This window comes from Hemibagrus wyckioides, linkage group LG28, assembly GCF_019097595.1.
Source record: "Hemibagrus wyckioides isolate EC202008001 linkage group LG28, SWU_Hwy_1.0, whole genome shotgun sequence".
NCBI classification, from domain to species: Eukaryota; Metazoa; Chordata; class Actinopteri; order Siluriformes; family Bagridae; genus Hemibagrus; species Hemibagrus wyckioides.
The window spans coordinates 4,252,024-4,273,631 of NC_080737.1; the positions used below are offsets into that span (position 1 = coordinate 4,252,024).

The 21,608-nt window shown below is 41.2% G+C and overlaps 1 protein-coding gene across 4 annotated transcripts in view; it reads right to left on the bottom strand.

Moving 5' to 3' along the window:
- Positions 1–21,608, bottom strand: part of sptbn2 (spectrin, beta, non-erythrocytic 2) — a 58,430-nt gene that overhangs the window by 28,384 nt on the left and 8,438 nt on the right. For 2 of the 4 annotated variants that reach the window (XM_058382975.1, XM_058382972.1), the window contains exon 2: positions 17,113–17,279. In XM_058382975.1, coding sequence (XP_058238958.1) covers positions 17,113–17,269 — 157 coding nt within the window. In that variant the 5' untranslated portion in view covers positions 17,270–17,279. Of the gene's footprint in view, positions 1–14,662; positions 15,343–17,112; positions 17,280–21,608 lie in introns of those variants that run through there. The other 2 variants (XM_058382976.1, XM_058382973.1) reach the window with 1 other exon arrangement.

The following is a 21,608-nucleotide window of genomic DNA, read 5'->3' on the forward strand; positions in this document are numbered from 1 at the left end:
CCATAAAAGTGAAAAAAAGACGACTGCAGGAGCAGGAGCTCAGACTACAAACTTTAAATAAAAATATCGGTCTCACTGAGGTATGTAGGGAACATAATTCACACGTGTAAGTGTTCAGACATCACAGGCGTGTTCCTGACACGGCGTGGTGTTTACAGGAAATCATAAAGGCTCGAGCTCGGACGTAAATAAAATCATTTGCACCTCCTTTTATTCCACCCCAGAAATTGAAACACAATTGTTTGTGTATCTTTGTACAGGTCAGTTCAGGAGGACAATGTCTGGTAATGAAAGAGGCGGAGGGTATTGTGTGGTGAGCAGGGGGCCATTTGGGGGGCTTTGCTGGCGAAATTCGATGTCTTTTGCTTGTATTTAGCTGTAAACAGACACCGCGCACACACACACACAGGTCACTATTACGACATATAAAGAATGTTTGCAATGTGGCTCGACTGAACAAACCACTATGAGAGACTGTGTGTGTGTGTGTGTGTCTGTGTGAGAGAGAGTGTTATCAGGATTTGGGAGGACCTTTGTTTTGAAATAAGGAAGTCGTGTGCATTCCATGCAAAGGGCACACACACACTTACTTTCGGGGGACCAGATGAATATGAGGACATTCGACATTGTTCTATCATTGTGAGGACATTGTGTCTATGTCACTCTGTGTGTCTGTCTCTCTCTCTCTCACACACACACACACACACACAGACACTTACTTTCTGGGGACCAGGTGAGTATGAGGACATTTGACTCTGTTCCATCATTGTGAGGACACTGTCATTGTGTCAATGTCACTCTGTCTCTCACTCACACACACACACATGCACACACACACACACACACACACACACACTAGTTCTATCTTGCCTTTTGTGCTGATTTACAATGCAAATGCACAGTTCAGGAAGGGACACTGTTAGATCCTGCAATACAGACATAATGTCACAGGTTCAAACACACACACACACACACAACTATTCAAATACACAAAATTGTGTAACTGTTCACTCCGCAAGCTGGATACGCAAACACGATTAAAATTCTAATATTTATCCCACACACGAAACAGCCTCAAGAACCCACAACAAGGAATCGCAAATTCATCAGCTGATCTTTTATCAGTAGCTTTTTACATACTTGCCTTCAACTGTGTAACACACACACACACACACTGCAGCTGATACGAACCGATAAAAAGTTCCTTAATTCCTTCCTGAAGTAAAAGTGAGGTTAAATAAATTCTTCAGTTTATGAAAGTGCAAGTACAAGACGACGCTAAGAAGCTAACTTTTCTTACAAAGAAGGAAAACCGTCCTATCTCTCGCTAAGCAGCGACGGCGATGGTTGCTAATCTCGCAAACGTAAAGCTGTCGCGATGCTAACTGCGAGGATTATCACAGGACCAACTTTTTAAACCAAAAGTTTACATAGCAGCCCATCTTACACTCATGTCTATATTTAAGAGAACAATAAGGTGCTGAAAGGTCCTCAGATTTATAAAGAGGTCCTGCTAGGTGTACATGATGAAGTGTGTGCGTGTGTGTGCGTGGCCGACAGATGCTGGTCTTTCCTGGTTAATCTATAATTGACATTGTTGACCATCAGCTGTCAACGTTTAAACGACACACCCACACACACACCCACATTCACAACATACACACACACACATTTACAATACAGACACACATTCACATTATACACACACATTTATACACACACTCACACATTCAAAACAAACATGCACTCCACACACACATTCAACATACACACACATTCACACACAATACACACATTCACAGCACACACAGTCACAGTGAACACATTCACAATGCACACGTTCATTACACACACACTCACACACACAACACACACAGATACTCACAGCACACACATTCACAACACACACAAGCTACCAGTCAAAAGTTTGGACACATCTTCTAATTCCATGGTCTTTCCTGATGTTTATTTCTTTCTACATTGTAAAACAATGCTGAAGGTGGCCGAAATCCACAATAATGTCCTTTGAACAGTTGATGTTGAGATATGTCTGCTACTGATGCTCTGTAAAGCCTTCATAACGCCTCTAATCTGAGGTGCTGTTAATTGGTGATTTCTGAGGCTGGTAACTCTAAATGAACTTCTCCTCTGCAGCAGAGGTCAGTTTTGGTCTTGCTTTACTGGGATGGTCTTCATGTGAGCCAGTTTCATCATGGTGCTTGATGGGTTTTGCAAATGCACTTGACAATACTGTTCTTGCAAGAACTATTCCAGAACACCTGACCTTCGTGTCTTAAAATAACAACTGACTGTTTTTTGTTGTCATTACATATGGATTACTGAAGTCCATGTGTGTTATTTCATAGTTTTGAAATCTCCAGTATTGTTCTAGAATGTAGAAAATAAATCCCTAAACAAAAAACACTGAATTAAAAGGTGTGTCCAAACTTTTGACTGGTAGTGTATATTTACAACACACACATTCAAAGCACACACACAGTTGTCTTACCATCCTTATGAGGACCTTGTACTTACAATTATTAATGCAGTTGTTAGACATTCCTATCTTTGTGGGGACATTTTGGTATATATAAACACACACACACACTATTATAACTAACCTACACAGGAGCTCCAATCCTCCCTCTTCCTTCACACAGTTTATTTTTTATCACATATTTAGTTTTTAATAATGGTTGTTATGGTAACAGTAACTTTAGCAGCACTGTGCAGTGTGTTCAATATATAAACTCACTCGGAGTGTGTGTGTGTGTGTGTGTGTGTGTGTGTGAGATGGTGCGCTTACAATCTGCTCCTGCTCGTTTTAAGAGAAAGAAAGATCTTTTCTTATTAGTTGGCAGAGGAAGTGAGAAAATAGGGGCTCATCCTGTGCTGTGAGCACATACTCCACCCACTAACACACACACACACACACAAACAGAGGCAGATGTTATGTGTGTGTGTGTAAGGTTACACTCTAGAGCGTGTATCTGACGGCAGGCCCTGACACGAAAGTTGTTTCCACAAAGAAGCAAGACAGGCTAAAGATGCTGATTACAGCTTGCTAATTACACACACACACACACACACACACACACGGCTGCTTCTTTGTTAGTATCAGTGGGTAAGAAGTAGGAAGATTACTGTATTGTGTGTGTGTGTGTGTATCAACTCCTTGCTGTTAGAGATCACCTCATCTCCTGTGCATTTAGGCTTGTGTGTGTGTGTGTGCGCGTGTGCGTGTGTGCGCATTCCTTTGCAAGATGTTCATGTTGGGACAAAAAAGCTTCCCTGAGGTGTGTGTGTGTGTGTGTGTGTGTGTGTGTGTGAGAGAGAGAGAGAGAGAGAGAGAGAGAGAGAGAGAGAGAGCGAGCGAGCGCAAAAGGAAGGTCATGTAGGTGGTTGCAACTGCATGGCTGCATTTGGAGCAAGAAAGGAACTGATGATATACAGGCTCTCGGTTTCTCACACACACACACACACACACACACACACAAGATCTGATAAAAACTAAGTTTGCATTCAAGTGACCAAGTGTGTGTGTGGGGGGGTGAATAATCCAGACACAGCATGAAAATAGGATTAAACGGCGTAATCCTGCCTTTATACTGCAGCCTTTTATCACTAGATGCCTGATGGCCAGTTACGTGTGTGTGTGTGTGTGTGTGTGTGTGTGTGTGCGTGTGTGTTTGTCTTCTGTAATGCCAACAAGCATGTAACATAGTAATCCCAGCCTTTTGTTGGTACACAGATGGCCAGACATTTTGCTTGTGTGTGTGTGTGTGTGTGTGTGTGTGTGTATACACGAGTGCATGGCTTACTGTTCTTATGACCGTGACCTAAGACGTTCCAAGACTTGTCATTAGTGTGTGTTGTGGTTCCTTTGATGTCTCACACACACACACACACACACACACACACACACGAATAAGATCCTGTATTCTACACTAAACTTTACAGAAATTAAACCCTAGATAAATAAGAAATATCACACACATAGCAGCTGAGTTACTACTCACACCTTCAGAATGTATAACATTAATATTTTTAAAAAGAACAAACACACAGCTAGCGTAATTTTACTACAAACGTACAGCTAGCGTAATTTTACTACAAATATATAGCTAGCGTAATTTTACTACAAACACACAGCTAGCGTAATTTTATTACAAACATTCAGCTAGCGCAATTGTACTACAAACACCCAACTAGCCGAATTTTACTACAGACGCCCGGCTAGCAGAATTTCAGACCAAATAATCCATATTAAATCTGAGCAGTTATTATTTTTGGTAAACAGAGTAAACGCTAGTTAGCTGGCTAGTTCGTCTGCTGTAATCTCCAATATTAACAGCTAGTTAGCTAATTAATTAAAAAAAAAACTCTAATAGATATATTTCCTTTAATGCTAAAGTATCTACATTATATAATGACAAATAGCAGGAATATTTCCACAATTCTGAGTATTTGTGCGTGAAGATTTTGTTCGAATGCTGCACACCTGTTAGCGCAATTACCGTCAGGTCTGTTCCTCTAGAAACTATACGTTATCTTTCATCTTTCTTTTCTACCGTCGTCTAATTTAACCCCTTGATGTCTTCCGGCCTCCTCCCTCTTCCACGTCGTGTGTGTGTGTGTGTGTGTGTGTGTGTGTCGTCTGTGGCCATGTCAGCTTTAGTAATTGCTTCACTGAAGTCGTCAATCACCGGCGCCTGGGTTACAGCCAGGTGTCATTAACCGACTCCCTGCTAGGGCATGATGGGTAAAAAAGGGTTTCAGGTTATTAAGCTACAGGATAAAGCCGTTCTCATGGGTTAAACAACTGTCTGGTGTTAAAAAGGTTCGACCGCTGAAACCTAATCCTCAAATATTTTTCCTCATCCTTCTTCTTTAACAGAAGTTTCTCAGAGAGACGGCGAGACGACTCAGCACCACTCAGAGGAATGCGGTGAGGTAACACAGGACGCTGATTTACGGTCTGTGATCATTAACACCGCGTGGAGGGAGTTCACACGTTAGTGTTTAAACACAACGTACAGCAGCAAGACAACACCATTCGAAGGATTTACAGGATCAAATTTCTGTTCGTTCCAAAAAATGTTCCCGTTTTATCCACAACTAAAACAGACTTTTGCAGTTTTCCTTCATTTTAAAGTCTTTATTTAGCAAAGTAAGAAGTAAACCCTAGACTTTTGGACACGGAAATCTTTGATAAAGAGATCAAATTTTACTAGCCAACACATGCTGGCTTTATTGTGAGCTTGCAAGCAAGTGGCTAAACAAGTTGATTAGCTCATGACGCCATGCGCTGGAGTGATTGAGCCGGTCTGCTGCTGAGAAAGGACTTTAAGGATTTAACCAGACCAAAATAAATAAACAAACAAACAAAAATAAGTAAATAAAAATAGATAGTCAATAAAATAAAAAATAAAAAATCACGGCTTGCTAACTGCATTCTCCAGCCATGTTTAATAATAAAAGATGCTAGTGTATAAAACATATATATATATATATATATATATATATATATATATATATATATATATATATATATATATATATATATATATATATAAAATAAAATAAAAACTATAAACTCTCATTAGCTTTAAAAAAAAAAAAAAAAAAGCAAAATACTGTAATACACCAACACGATTGTAACGCAGTAAAACAGTAAACTAATTATGCAAATAAGCTTGTATATGCAACCCTAATTTGCTTTGAGAATTTAACAGTAAAATTAGATTATGATTATAATTACTAGATATTAAATAAAATTCCTAAATGAACAGAGTATGTTATTTTAAAAAGTTGCAATTGCAATAATAATAATAATAACATTGACATGAGAAAATAGTATGAAAATTTTAATTTTAATCCATTCCAGTGTTAATATAGAAATAGAATTAAATTATTGTTTAGGCAATTATTATTATTTATTTTTTTACACTGAAGTAAGACAGAGCAAATAAAGTTGGAAAAAAAATCAAAATTTTTGAAATACACTAATTGAAACAAGTTACTAGGCGTTTTATACGTAAATGAAAAACATTCATGTAAATCTGGTTAGGAAATTGTTTTATTATTAAAAAGCAATAATTCTATAATTTAATAGATGCTAAGGTAGTAGAAATTAGAATTGATTCATAAACTATTTATAACAACAAGCTAAACTAGAACAACTTGATTAACCACTAAACAAAATAAAGAGGTGGATTTGGCGAGTTGTGCTAAATAGCAGCAAGCTACATACTCTAAAATAGTAATACAATGTTGTAATTTTATTTAAGAAATATACAGAAATAAAGTTATTTGAATAGAGTTAGGTGAAGGAAAGCGAGGTTAAATTATAAAAGCCGACAGATGTACTGATTTATTGATGTGGATTTTTGCTGGTAAAATGTGTCACAGTGTGGGTGGGTGTGTGTGTGTGTAAGATGAAAGGCAGGGCGTTTTAACACCTGTATTAACGGAAACCTCGTCCTCTGCACACGTCTTGACGTCACGCTACCTGCAATGCATTTTTTAAATCATTAAGATGTTTTGTCAATGTTTTAACACTTGTGTGTGTTTTTTTTTTTAATGTGTTCAGACTTCCAGAGTGGCGCTGCAGGAATTTGGCTAAGCTTTGAAGTGAAAGAACAAACAAATGCCTTAAGAGAGCCTCGAGCCACCGCTGCCCCAAACACAAATGTATTTATTTTCTTAAATCTGATTTTTAGATGGAAATTTCTATCGGCAAACCAAATTTTATTGTTGCTATAGTAACAACAGAGGCATATGTATAGCACGGGGCAGCTGGAAATGAGATCAAAGTCCAAACATGGTTTAGAGTTAACACTGAATTATGTATTAGCATGATGTCCAGTCTAAGGACTAACTACTTTTGACCTCTGGGCTGAGAAAGAGGAAACTTTTTTATTACCCATGTTCCCAAACCCCAGAGTTGCCTCTTTAGTCGTCAGGGATACAGGTTTAAAAACATGTGCACACACCGTGTCATGTTCACACAGCGAGAGTCAAGTGTACACGTGTCTATGTGTACTGCTGAATAACGCAAAAGAACAAAACACACGCAAGATCGCATCTCCATCCACCATAACACCATGTCCCTGAATACCAGCTCCAGGTCCGGCGCTGGGTCAAAACCATGAACAAGTACCTTTCCGCTACAAGGGTGCGCTTAACCCATCGCTCATCTGTCATTTGTGAAGTTTCTCGGGTTACGCGGGTCACGTTAAACGTTTAGTCTAGACAACCATCGATCAAGATAAAAGGACAGCACGCATCAAGACTTTTCTCCCTACTGACAGGGCGTGTTCAAATCAAGACTTTTTCACCAAACGCTTAAACCCTCCCACTGGTCTTGAGCGGTGCAACAGAAAAACATTGCTGTCAGAATTTGAATTCCGACAATGCCAGATATCTGTAGCTGGAGTTCAAGCAAGCAACACTGGCCCTGCTCTCTGGTCAGGATACAATCTGTCTCTCAATCATAGATATGCTAGACAATCTCAGTAATCTGGATGCTTATGTATGTGGAAGAGGGCAGATAGCTCTCTCCTTCGACTGTCTTACGCTGCCCTGAGACATGTCAGATCAAGCACTTGTTGCCTTTCACTCTCTCTGGATGTTGCGATAAGGCTTAGATTTAGGTAGAGGGTGGACTGGCAAGACCAAATGGGGGAGGAACCGGGGCAATAAATTGGTTATAAACTTGTAGTGCTTTTCACTACCATCTTCCAACTCCTCTCAAACTTGACAGTATTCTTAGGCCCTAGTCTGGAAGTCCGTCTGGATGAGGATGTCTGTTCATGCTGCAGATAAAAAGGTAGACTCACTCGAAGGTTCTTGGCATTGGTACCTTCATGAGATACAAGAATAAAAGCTCTGAACAAAACACTGCATAGTTGTTAAGTTGCCTTTGTTGGTCACATATACATTACTGCAAAGTGAAATTCTTGCTTTGCATATCCCATCCTTGGAGGTTGGGGTCAGAGTGTAGGGTCAGCCATGATGCAGCACACCTGGAGCAAGGGTGGTTGGGGGCCTTGCTCAAAAGGCCCAGTGATGGCAGCTTGGCAGTGCTGGGGCTTGAACCCCTATCTTCTTTCTGGTCAATGACCCAGAGCCTTAACCACTTGAGCTATCACTGCCCCCAAATCCATCCAAATACTGCCAGAAACACCCAAACAAACTGATTTCAAATGAAAATAGATTTTATAGGTTTATATTTCAAAGCCTTCCGATAGTTCACTTGAGGTTTGGTTCTCTACTGATCATGAAAGTGCTTCAGGAAAAATTACAGTAGGAGCTTCACGGTAATTAAAACAGATCTGCTAGATGCACTCTTGGCTAGTCAGCTGCTTTAGGTACACACACACTTTTGTCCTTGAAAATGTTTTGGACAGTGACAGCAGGGTACAACCTGTTCCCTACTTAGCGCATCTGCAAACCCGGCCATATAAGCTACCAGCAATACTCCGTGAACATCAAGGACTTCTCTTATAGAGCATTTCTTATTAAAAATATCAAGAACAATGAACTGTCAAAAGTTAATAAAAAAAAAAAAACACTAGGATTGATAATGACTTTGTTAACGAAAAGCTGAGTACAAGAAGTTCACAGACATGCTGGATATAATTACTGCTCATTCCTAGAAGAGTGTTTGACAAAAACCTTTATCTGAAAGGACATTCTTCCAACTCTTTAAGACTCGGGAGTTCCGGAGATCGGCGTTCCCAAGCATACTGGGAAATGTTCAGGAAAACAGGGAGGGACGCTGTTTTCATTTCACGGGTGGTTAGCATGGAGGTGGACGACCTTTTGGATCCACACACACACACAGACCCCCTTACCCTTTATCAGTTCCACTGTACAGAACGTGGAGTGTAGAATGAGCAAATATTCTGTGAAAGTGTTGTTCGGAACTATTGTGTAAACAGACTGATAGTGGAGTTATTTTATTGTAGGGATGCCAATGAAAGAAGAAGAAGAAAAAAAAAAAGTCCAAAGGTTTTTTAGGGTATCGGCTGTAGTACTGGATGATTGTCATTCATTTTTAAACGGCAAATCTCAAGCAAAGAAAACTCAATACTGTAAAAGTAAATCTTTCACTTTGACTATAAACCACCGGGAAACTGGGCTAAAATGTCTGCTACGTCTTTAGCGCTGAAGAAAGTTTGGAAGAATTTATTCAACAAATTGATATTAATGTTTGTGAATCAATAACAGATTACTAGCTTTCATTTATCTGCACTAATAAAGGCATGACGCACAAACCTTTGCACTGTAACTTAAAAAATAAATGAAGTCTAAAACAAATCAAAAGTGAAACAACTCACGTAAATTCTGGATACATTTATTTAAAATTGCTAAACGCTCCGAGTGGAAATGTTGAGGCACCTGGACGTGGACATTTCAGTGCATTTTTGTCATACAAGTGACACTAAGAATGTACTCCGGACCTTCTCTACGTGTTACGGATACGAGACTGTCAATCATCTATAAAACAGAAACATTCGACGGATTCCTTGGTCTTAACGTCCGTGCTGAGGATAAGCTACAATTATCAGACATTAGGTCTGACTTTGCAACTTCAGGTCCAGACCTGTGTACTACAGCTATGTTTTATTTTAATTCTTTATTACCAATATACTAAAACTAAGTCTAAATGTAGGCATGGCACACAAGATTCTGACTTGCTACTTTTGCTCATTTTTTATGTACGTCATATAGAGAGTTCAATCCAAACCCGCTACTTTTGCAAAAACTCATTTTATTTTCTAAACGCTTCAAATCTCCTCACACTTTTAGGCAGCATCGTACCACAAGTTCAAACTCGACACAAACCCTCGCCTTGTAAAGAGTGCATTTTTTGTTCGTTTTTTTTCAAGGCAGCATCATTTCACTAATGAGCCTCATTAATAATTAGTTTGTTTTGCAGCGAAGGAACTTTCTTCGAGACTTTCCGCAGTTTTTAAGTGAAAACCCCTGAGGCAAGGAACCCCATATATAAGTATGAGAAGAGTGTGAGAAATCACTGATAGTGAGAAAATGAAAGAAAGGGGACGATGAGAACCTTGTTTTTTTTTTCCCCTTCTTTTCATTTTGTGCCAACACACACCCCATTTATTTACCACACACACACAGTCTAAGAATGACAAGTCACCTGGTTTCCCATTAAGAATCAAAAGCTACCTGACTGGAATTACCAGTGTGTGTGTGTGTGCGTGCACACATCTGTACAAGCGCATGTATGTGTTTATGTATAAATGGTGTATACAGATGTGTGTGTTTATGTACACAATGCAGTTACTTCCTGTATTCTTCCTCATACAGCAGACTAAAGGTATGTGAGAAATTTTCGCTAGGTGCTACGACGTAACCTCAGAAGCTCATTACTGCTGTTATCACAATTACCCGCACCTCTGAGCGACTAAAAGACTGCAAACATAAGAGTACTAACAAATTAGTGCTAATGTAGCGATTCTAAACCTCTATTATGAAGTGTAGGAAATTTCTGTGAAATAGTCCCTAGCTTTGCTTTTCCTCGAGTTGGAATCCCAGCACTTGGAACGGTCCTGTTCGTCCACGAGTTCAGGAAGTGACGTCAAAATCAACACGGCTGCTCACGGCGTCAACTTCTGACCTTCGGATCCGTTCAACTTTATAGACACGAGTATTAGCTTTAGAGCAAATCAACACATACATCTGTAACACTGATCGTACGGGTCTCTGTATTTCCAAGGCGAGTTGAACAGTATTGTTAGCCGCTACACGTACAGTACAGATGCATTTTGCTTACTTATAAAAATAAGAAACTGTGTTTTGGCTACACGTCAAACTTGCGTCTTGTGTCAAACTTCTAGCAGTTTCTCTAAGCAAACACCTACTGTTGGAAGGAATTCCTCTCAGAAAACTGTAACTTTAAGCTAAGCTAAGAAAGAACTTTATTAATCCCAAAGGAAATTCTTTAGTGAATTTATATAGAAATGTAAGTTCATTTTAACTGGTTTTAAGTGTAGTATCATATCAGTGTATTTGTTCTTCCTTCTTACCTTTGAGTTATGAGTCGCTGATTGTAAATATGTTAAGCCAATAACTGGAGCGAGAAGGTAAACTGCCAAGGACACCGAAAACACTGGAATGTTGTGTGACCGAAGAGTAACACTTTTGGGAATTTTCAGGAAATAAGCACAAAACTTTGTATGTACATTTACAGTATTTTGTATTTTGCGATGACAAAAACAAGCAAAGGTCCTCATAATGATAGGACAGTGTCAAATGTCCTCACAATGATAGGACAGTGTCAAAGGTCCCCATAATGATAGGACAGTGTCAAATGTCCTCACAATGATAGGACAGTGTCAAAGGTCCCCATAATGATAGGACAGTGTCAAATGTCCTCACAATGATAGGACAGTGTCAAAGGTCCTCATAATGATAGGACAGTGTCAAAGGTCCTCACAATGATAGGACAGTGTCAAAGGTCCCCATAATGATAGGAAAGTGTTAGAGGTCCTCATAATGATAAAAATGTGTCAGAGGTCCCCATAATGATAGGACAGTGTCAGAGGCCCTCACAAAAAAAAAAGATTTTACAGCTTGTATTCAGAAAACTAAAATAGGTTGATTGGTAGGCATGGAATGAATCTGCCATAGTAACTGCTGTGTCAGTGTTAGGTCCTCACAAAGACAGAAACGTGTGTGTGTGTGTGTGTGTGTATGTTGGTCTTTGCCGCTGCTTCCCTGCAGACAGCAGATGGAACGATGAAAAATGTACTATGCAGTCTTTATCCAACCCTTAGCACACAAACAAGATAATTACACTTTCTATGACCTCTAACACACACACACACACACACACAGTTCAAGTATGGAGTGTGTCACTGCTGGTTACTCAAATCAACATCATTCATCATGCTACTGATATTACTTTTCCTCCTTGCATTTCACCTCTATACACACACACACACACACACACACACACACACACACACACACACACACAAAGCGAATATCATTAACTGACCTCTGGCATAGATGTGTACCCAGAAAACCTATAAGGACCTGGTGTCATACAGAGGGTGTTTTTTCCTTTAAGAAAATCCCCACACTTGATATTAAACCACGGATACACACAGATAAATAAGGTTTCACTTCACACACTCCCTCTTGGTTGAAAGCGGGCTTGTGTTTAGGGAGATTTTGTTACCACATCATTGGAGTCGGTGTAAGACCTCACAGGTTTTGTAATTCAATGCTCTGTGTGTGTGTGGGGGGGGTATTGTTGTAATTGTGAGGACCTTATGAGTCTTTTTCGTTAACCGTCAAGATTCTGACGCGATTTTACTTACCCAAAAGAAAAACGTTGCCTGGAACGTTAATATAAACATTACCCTAACGTTAAGCTTCTGGTCTAACATTGCCAGAACGTTACGGCTGTAACATTTTTTGTAACCTAACCATCTTAAAACCTGTTAAACTGGTGTCCAAGGGATCTGATAACATTCTTGGTTTGCTGCAAGGTATAGCTGGACATACCGAGTGTGTACTTGTGTGTGAACCCTCATAAAACTGCACACAACACACACACACAAAATCTAATTTCGTTCAAACAGTAAAGAATGCAAAACATTTCAGGTTTGATTGGCCGTGTTAGTCAGCTATTTCTAACTCAAACCACCGTGCAGGTTCTGTGCACTTGTCAGTTAATGCATCCAGATAACATTTCTTATCTAACTACCTGTAGTTCTCAAACACACACACACACACACACACACACACACACATCACTTACTATCATGCATGCTAACCAAAATCCAGCTCTAACCCAAACCTGTTTAACCAAAAACAGTTGTCCTTTTAGGTACCTGCCAAATGGTGATTAGGTCAGAGGGGTAATTAGGTCCCCAGTAGGACATAAAAACCTGTACACACACACCCCACACCCACACATGCTGTCTTTCTGCTTGATGTTTTTTTTTTATGCTGGTGAGATCTGGGGCAACAGGCCTGCGGTAAGATCTAAAATATCTGAAACAAGGCCATGTTCAACACACACACACACACACACACAATAACGCCGCATTTCTTTCTGGAGGCCTGACCTTGTGTAGGTCAGCTTCACTCTTTCAAACTTAACACACCTCAAAATGAGCCAACACTCACACACACACACAGATTATGTTCTGCATCATTGTGAAAGTTGGAGCTCTTCTCTATAACGTAAAACGGTGTATGTAAAACGATAGGCTTGGACTGGATTAGCGAGGTGGGTGTGTGCAGCGTGTGGTGCGCCACAGGTCCAAGACCTCAAGCATTCAGCAGTTGTTGAGTATTATTAGGATATGAGAATATGAGGACGCGAGAGATATGAGGACGTGAGGATGAGGGATACAAGTTATATGAAGGATATGAGGTATATGAGAATACAAGGATGAGGTATATGAGGATATGAGCTATAGGAGAATATAAGGATGAGGGATATAAGGTATATGAGGATGAGGTATATGAGTATATGGGGATATAAGGATATGAGGTATATGAGAATACAAAGATGGGGGATATGAGGTGGATGGATATGAGGAAATGAGCTATATGAGAATATGAGGATGACTTATGGGTATATGGGGATATGAGGTATATGAGTATATGGGTGATATGAGGATATGAGCTATATGAGGATACAAAGATGGGGGACATGAGGATATATGAGATATATGCGGGTATGAGGTACATGAGGATACGAGGATGATATGAGGTATATGAGGATATACGAGATATAGGAGGTATATGAAGATGTGAGGATGAGGGATATAAGGATATGATGATATATATGAGCTATAGGAGGTATATGAGGATACGAGGATAAGGAATATGAGGATATGAGGGATATGAAGTATATTAAGGGATATAAGGGATATGAGCATGAGGTATATGAGGACCATGAGTATATGAGATATATAAGATATGAGGTACATGAGGATATGAAGTTATAATGTATATGAGGTACATGAGGATATGAAGTTATAATGTATATGAGGTATACGGGCTGCACTGAGTACGTGTCGAGTGCCATGTGCACGTGTGCTGGTGCGGGTCGAGCTGCTGCTCTGAGAAATTCTTAGAATTTTTGGTTCTCTTAGAATTCTCTGGTTTCCTAACAGCGACTACATGTTTCACTGAATTTGTAGATGCCGTACTTCTTCTCAGTGCTGACTGCAGTTTGGTTTAGAACCTGATGTGCACAAGTCACACACACACACAAACACACACACACACAAACACACCAACCAGCTAAAAGTGCAAGATTCTTGGAGTGAAAGCTTCTTGGAATTTGACAAGTGCTAGCTTGCTAGACAAAAGCCTTTAACCAAAGAGCATCAGCTCATTAGAAACCGAGGAGCAATACTTTCCTTGATATACGAATGATGGCGTGCTAGTTTCTGTTCTCGGAGGTGCCGACTGCTAGTTTCTTCAAATTCCGCGCACGTTAGTTTCGCCTGAACTGATTAATGCCCATTGACTCGCCTTGAACATATTTGTATCTTTTTTTTCCCCCAACTTGCATCAATGCTAGTTGAAACTTTCCCAGCTAGATTCTATAACGCGTGCGAGTTTGTTGCAGGTTGTTTTTAGCAGGTAAAGCCCGCCTTACCTTGCAGCTGTTTGAAGCGGCCCTCCAGGATGTTGGAATATTGCACCTGGTTGACGAAGGCAGCGGGAGAGAGACAAGGCTCCCTCTCCAACCGCCCGTACTCCATATCTCTCTCTCTCAATCGTTTACACACTAACTTGCTCCTGATATGAATCCTTTTAAAAAAAAAAGACAGCGAGAATTCAGGGCATGCTAGAACCTAGCCAGTCAGCTAGTGATTTCGCCAAAAAAAAAAGTGTGTGAGAGGAATATCAGAGTGTGTTGATCCAGGTGCAGGAGTCCGGGTTGCGCTCGGGTCCGAGCGACACGTCCGCAGGTATCAGTGCGTCTCCAAAAACACCACGCTCTTCTCCGATTTCTGTTCTTCGCCGTAAAAAAAAACCCCCGGCGGATTAAACGAGGACGAAGAAAGAAAAGAAAGAAGAAGAAGAAAAAAAAAAAAGAACAGACTCTTCTTTCACCTCTTTTGCTCCTGGACACTGGACAAAGTGCAAAGCTCCTGCCTTCGCTCTTGATCTGTAGCCTTCCCTCCAAAATGTGTGTGTGTGTGTGTGTGTGTGTGTGTGCACGTGTTTTGTGTGCACACTCACACCTTGTTTGAGCTAGCTACGGTGGGTTGCATAAGTAAACAAAGCCTTCTGCTCTCTCCCTCTTTCTCAGAACACCGTCTCTCTCTCTCTCTCTCTCTCTCTCTCCACTAGCCCTGAATTTGCATAAGGTGTGGGAGGGGTGGAGTAATAGAGAGAGAGAGAGAGAGAGAGAGAGAGAGAGAGAGAGAAGGGAGGGGGGAAGGTGTGGACATGCGGGTTAAACCATCTCCAAAGGTGTAGGAGGGGAACAGGAGCCGGATTAGTCCACTGGAACGGCATGGATAGATGGAGATATGAGAGAGAGAGAGAGAGAGAGAGAGAGAGAGAGATCTGGATAGAGGTTTTGTTTTTTTTCCCCCTCTGTCTGGTGTGTGGAACAGAAACAAGTCGTTAAGACAGGAAGGAAGTACTTGAGAAAGATGCATAAGCCAAAAGATGAACCTCTCTTCCTGTGCGCGTGTGTGTGTGTGTGTGTGTGTGTGTGTGTTAACCAGAACTATAGGAAATAGCACCCAAGCATCTCAACAGAAAGAAAGACAGAGAGAGACACAGAGATAGAGGGAGAGAGAGAGAGAGAGATAGGCGTGAATCCAGTGTGATGTTTTCTTTCTCACACCCATGCCAAGTCAAATATGCCTACGCACACACTTTTTTTTTTCCTTCATTAGTTCTATTTCCCAAAAACATCCATGAATAAATAACCACAGTGAAGCCACAGTGACCCCGGACCATCGCCCACACCCCCGTGTGAGAGACCTTCCCCTGACTCCCAGATCCGATGCCGGCTCCCACCTGCGCTCCCTCAGAAATGGGAAGTTTGGATCTGGATGATGATTTTTTTTTTTTTTTCCTAGTCGGAGATACGAGTTACGAGTTTCAGTCATGCATGCAGGATAAACGATAAGAAACCGGACGTTAGTTAGCGAGGGGCAGCTGCTTCCTGTTTTAGACACACCAGCTGACTGATGAAAATGTTTACATCTACACTTGGCTGCACCGCGTGACTTTTCTTTAGACTGTGAGAGACGAAAAACAGATAGTAAAGATATACTAACTTGGACACACACACACACACACACACACACACACACACACACACACACACATTGTGTCATTGACCCACTTTTCATTTTGTTACGATCTATTATTGTGGTCACCTGCAAAATTCTCGGATCTGAAGCAAAAGAGCTGTGAAAAAGCAGAGCAGGCAGCGAGAGAAAAGAAAGGAAAGAGGGATGAGAGACATAGCATGAGACAAGAGGAGGGGAAAACAAAATGTGAGAGAGAGGGATGGAAAGAGAGAGAGACACACAGACAGAGAGAGAGAGAGACACACAGACAGAGAGAGAGAGAGAGAGACAGACAGACAGACAGAGAAGGAGAGACAGACAGAGAGACAAACAGACAGACAGAGAGAGAGACAGAGTGAACTGGAGTGTGTGAGAGAGGCCTGAGGGGAATTTCTGCAACAGTGCTGAAAAATGTGCACATCATGTCCCCACTTGTCAGGACAAGATGGGATATCTTTCACACACTTGCTGGATTATTCGGACACACACACACACACACACACACACACACACACAGACAATGTCAGCCCTCTAATTTGATCAGATCATGAAAGTGCATAGAGTAACGGTTTCTGTTTTTAAATATAATTGATCATCTAAAGTGGTGTGTGTGTGTGTGTGAGAGGCCTGCACTGTTCTGTTGCTTAACCCATTGCTTCCCTCTGCTGGATGCAAACACACACTGCAGCATGTTTAGACAGACCCCTCACTCCTACACACACACACACACACACACACACACACATTTATTTACACGCACACACACACTCTCACAAACACTCCTCGTTACCTGCGAGGGCTTTGATACGCGAGCGCTCGAACAGGCGCGCTGAGCTGTTCTCGTTGTCCCACTCGGCCTCGGCCGCCAGCTCCCAGCGGTTGTTGATGTCATTGTACTGCTGCTGAATCTCCACACTGTCGAAATCCGTCGGCGATATCGCACTCATGGTGATCACCCTGGCAACAAGACAAGAGAGAGGAGTGAGGGTGGGGTTAGTAACAAACCATTCACATGGGGGCAGGGCTAGGTAATAGCTACAGCTAGAGAGGGCAGGGTTAATAAGAACAAGAATGAAGGTTAGGTAAGAGATAGGGTGAGGGGAGGAAGGGGGTGGGGTTAATAAAAGAGAATAAAATTGATTCGGGTAATAAAATGGGGTGAGATAAATTGAGAGACGGGGTGTATAATAGAGGGAAAGTGGGAGGGGTGAATAATTGAGGAAAAATGGGCGGGGTGAGTAATAGAGGGTAAGTGGGCGGGGTGAATAGAAAGCAAGTGGGCGGAGTGAATAATAGAAGATCAGTGGGCGGGGTGAATATTAGAGGGAAAGTGGGCGGGGAGAATGGAGAGAAAGTGGGCGGGGTGAATAATAGAGGGAATAATTAATCCCATTTCTCACACCCACTAGTTTGTTAAAATTTATTTCCCCCTCCCCCGCTGCCTCCCCACAATCCCACACTGAGCTCATCAGGAGTAGTGGGATTCCGCTGGGAATAACCAGAATTCCCAGCTGAAGAGATTGGAACTCTTTAATATTTCAACATGACGAACCTTTAAAAGCACCCGAGGGGCAGGGGCAAAAATCTCTCAAGCACACACACACACACACACACACACACGGCTTTGTGAGTATTTAATAATAGGACACTGGAGAGACACAAAGCCAAACAAAGGCATGATTTTTATATGGACGGAATCTACAGCACATTCCAGGAGGCGGCGCTTCACACACATTACACACAGTAAAATCATTACACACACACACACACACACTTTAATGACCCATTATACACCCGGTTTTAAAAGGCCCATATGATACTCCAGATCGATGCTTTTTGTCTGGCCAGGATCAGCTGTGACCCGGGCTCTCTGGAGAATCCGTGTATGTGTGTGTGTGTGTGTGTGTGTGTGTGAGATGCAGAAATTAGAGGTGTGTATAAGAGAATAAAAGGGTTATTAAGTAGATATGGAATTCTTGATAACCCTGGGGGACAGATCTGTTATTGTGAATGATGGATATTGTGTGTGTTTGAGTGTGTATGCGTGTGAGAGAGAGAGAGAGAGAGAGTCCAAATATATATATATGGGGAGGGATATATATATATATATATTTTTGGTATATGTGTGGCTAAAATAAGTTTAAAAAAAAAAAACGACTTTATTTTCCAATTCCATTAGCATGTGGATTAGGGGAGAGACTGGAATAGAATCAGATTGTGAGCTGTTATCTCAGGATTACACACACACACACACACACACACACACACACACTTCTCCTGTCGTAGTGTCAGGCACCCGGCACCCAGCAGACTGTCTGTCAGAGCTCAGTCTCCAGAGAGTAGGTGGAGTCTCTGCAGCACTATCTGCTCTGCCATCGACATTCAGAGACGCAGACTCCAAGGTGACAGGATCTACACTTCAAGCATTTACATTAGAACTGGGAGATTCCCAGGAACAATTATAGCATCTAAATTCCGGGCACAGCTTCTAGATTCCGGACAGAGCATCCAGAGAACAGGCAGAGCTTCTAGATTCCCGGGAAGAGCTTCTAGACTCAGGGAAGAGCATCCAAAGACCATGAAGAGCTTCTAGATTCTGAAAAGAGCTTCTAGATTCATGGGAAGAGCTTCTAGATTCATGGGAAGAGCTTTTAGATTCAGGGCAGAGCATCCAGAGAACACCAAGAGCTTCTAGATTTCATACAGAGGTTCTAGATTCCCTGGAAGAGGTTATAGATTCCAGGCAGAGGTTCTAGAGTCTGGAAAGGGCTTCTAGATTGCCGGAAAGAGGTTACAGATTCCTAAAGAACTCTAGGCATTATGTGGTTGTTATGTTTTGTATTGTTTTATGGCTTATTGCTGTTGCCTGTGTGTCTGTGTGTGTGTGTGTCTACACCCACATACAGTGCAGGCAAGTTTACTGCCATTGTGCTAAGTGGATTACACTGGTGTCACAGCATGAAGGTAAAAGACAACATCCGGGAGCGCACGCACACACACACACACACACAGAGCATGTGATTAAGAATGATCTGTGACCTCCTGTCTGCTCGACCCTGAGGACTTCCTCGAACAAAACAAACAAAATATTGCTCAAAGTCAACAAAGCCAACAGTGTTTAAACTGAACGTCTTAATTCTCCATGACGCACACAATGCTTCAGTCTGTCTCTCTGTCTGTCTGTCTCTCTCTGTCTGGAGGAATCATACCATCTGGGTGTGTGCATGTGATCAGTCTCCTCTCACTCTATGTACTCTATGTATACAAAGGGGTCTCTTCTGCTAGACACACACACACACACACACACACACACACACAGAGCTCTTGATTGGTGATCAATCTATGTAACTGAGTGGAGTCAATCAATACAGCTGATCAGTTAATCATTGTGTTCCTATCAAACACACAGTATCTCTCACACACACACAATCTGCTGTGTCACACACAAACACTGTACAGCTCCACCCTGTGGCCTTCTGGATATTTCATTTTCTTTTTATATTGGAATTTCAGGCTCATCTCTCTCTGTCTGTCTGTCTGTCTCTCTTTCCCCAAACCTAAAAATTTGGGGGCCAAAACTTCTGCACTCATAATATAACTAATGGTGCCTTTTTTCGTTAGCGGTTATAGATTTTAAAACGATCTCGAGTTTCTAGTATCGTCTCCTTCATGAAACCTGATGCTGTAAGGACATCGCTGTGTATAAAACCAGGTTTCAGGTCCGGCTCGGGATCGATATCAGAGCTGAGAGGATGAGGATTGGCGAGATCCGGTCACCGCGGGCGAGACATCTGACTCCGGCGTGCGATTTGAGAAAATAAACCATTATCAGGAAATAAGAATTCCAACCTTATGACCCTTTGGTCTCAAGATATGGCCAAAAACCTAAACACTACAGCGCCACCAAGAGGTGAAACCTGGTCATAAGATTTGGCTGTGATTTTGTACCGAACTACAATTCTTGGGCATAGGTTCTAGATTACCAGGAAGAGCTGCTAGATTCTGAAAAGAGCTTCTAGATTCCTGACCAGAGCTTATATAGAGTCCAGGAAAATGTTCTAGATCCCAGGCAGAGCTTCAAGATTCTGGGCAGAGGTTCTAGATTCCTGGGAAGAGCCGCTAGATTCCAGGCAGAGGTTCTAGAGTCCAGGGACGTGTTCTAGATCCAGGGCAGAGCTAGATGCCTGAAAAGAGCTGCTAGATTTCCTGGAAGAGGTTTCGGGTTCCTGGGCAGAAGTTAGGACGTTTTCAACACAGGGACAGGAGATCTGGCATTCCATTGCTATGATGAGTGAGGTAAACGGTCAGAGATGCTAGCAATGCTGCTATCATTATGTGTGCTTGTATCTGTTTATTTGTTCACACGTTTAAATGTGGACTTGTTTGTCGTTTAAGCTAATGAGTAACAGGAAGCCATTTTGAAGATATACAAGACTGTGATTTCTATCTCTGAGAGATTAGCTAATTTGACCCAGGGATCGTTTCCCACAAGCTATTTACTAGTCATCCCAAAGTTTAAACACTTCATTTACCGCAAAGAAATGAACTCAGAAAGGCTAGAAGCTCCAGTGAGGCCTGAGTGAAGCGACACGGTGCGAGCTTGTCCCTGTTCCAGGCCGTTAAGCTGCTGCTAATTGATCTACAGAGGACACGGCCACCTCCAGACACCGATCTGCTCTTTCACAGGGGTCAAAAGTCACCGTTTATCAAACAGTGGACGATAATACTTGGAGCAAAGCCAGATCCTGCGCTAAAAAAAAAAGCCACCCGAAAAGTGAGATAAAAATGAAAAAATAAATAAATAAACACTCGGAGGAAAATGTCGAGTCATGACACGTCTGTAGTTCAAACTATCGACCAATCAGGATGTGGGAAACACGGAAGAGATAAAGAAAGAAAAATAAACAATAATGTAAGCAAACAAATGGTCACATGATCACACTGAGTGATGTCACAATAATATAATGTCAATATTGTGATAAATTCCGTCACACTTTTCACTTTTCTAGAAAAATGCTCTGATATATTTCTGATATATAAGTTAAATAAAAGAGAAATTTTGGAAAAATTTGTTTCAATTTACATAATTAAATTAGCACTGGATGTCACAAGAATACAATAATATAGAGACGAATTCTGCCACTAAGAAATCTACTGCAATATATTTTCAGGTTTAAAAAAAAGTAATAATAATAATATAATAAAATAAAATAAAAATAATAATTAAAAAAAGAAATTGAAAATTTGTTTTGATTTCTAAATTTTTTCATTTTTCTCATTTCTCTC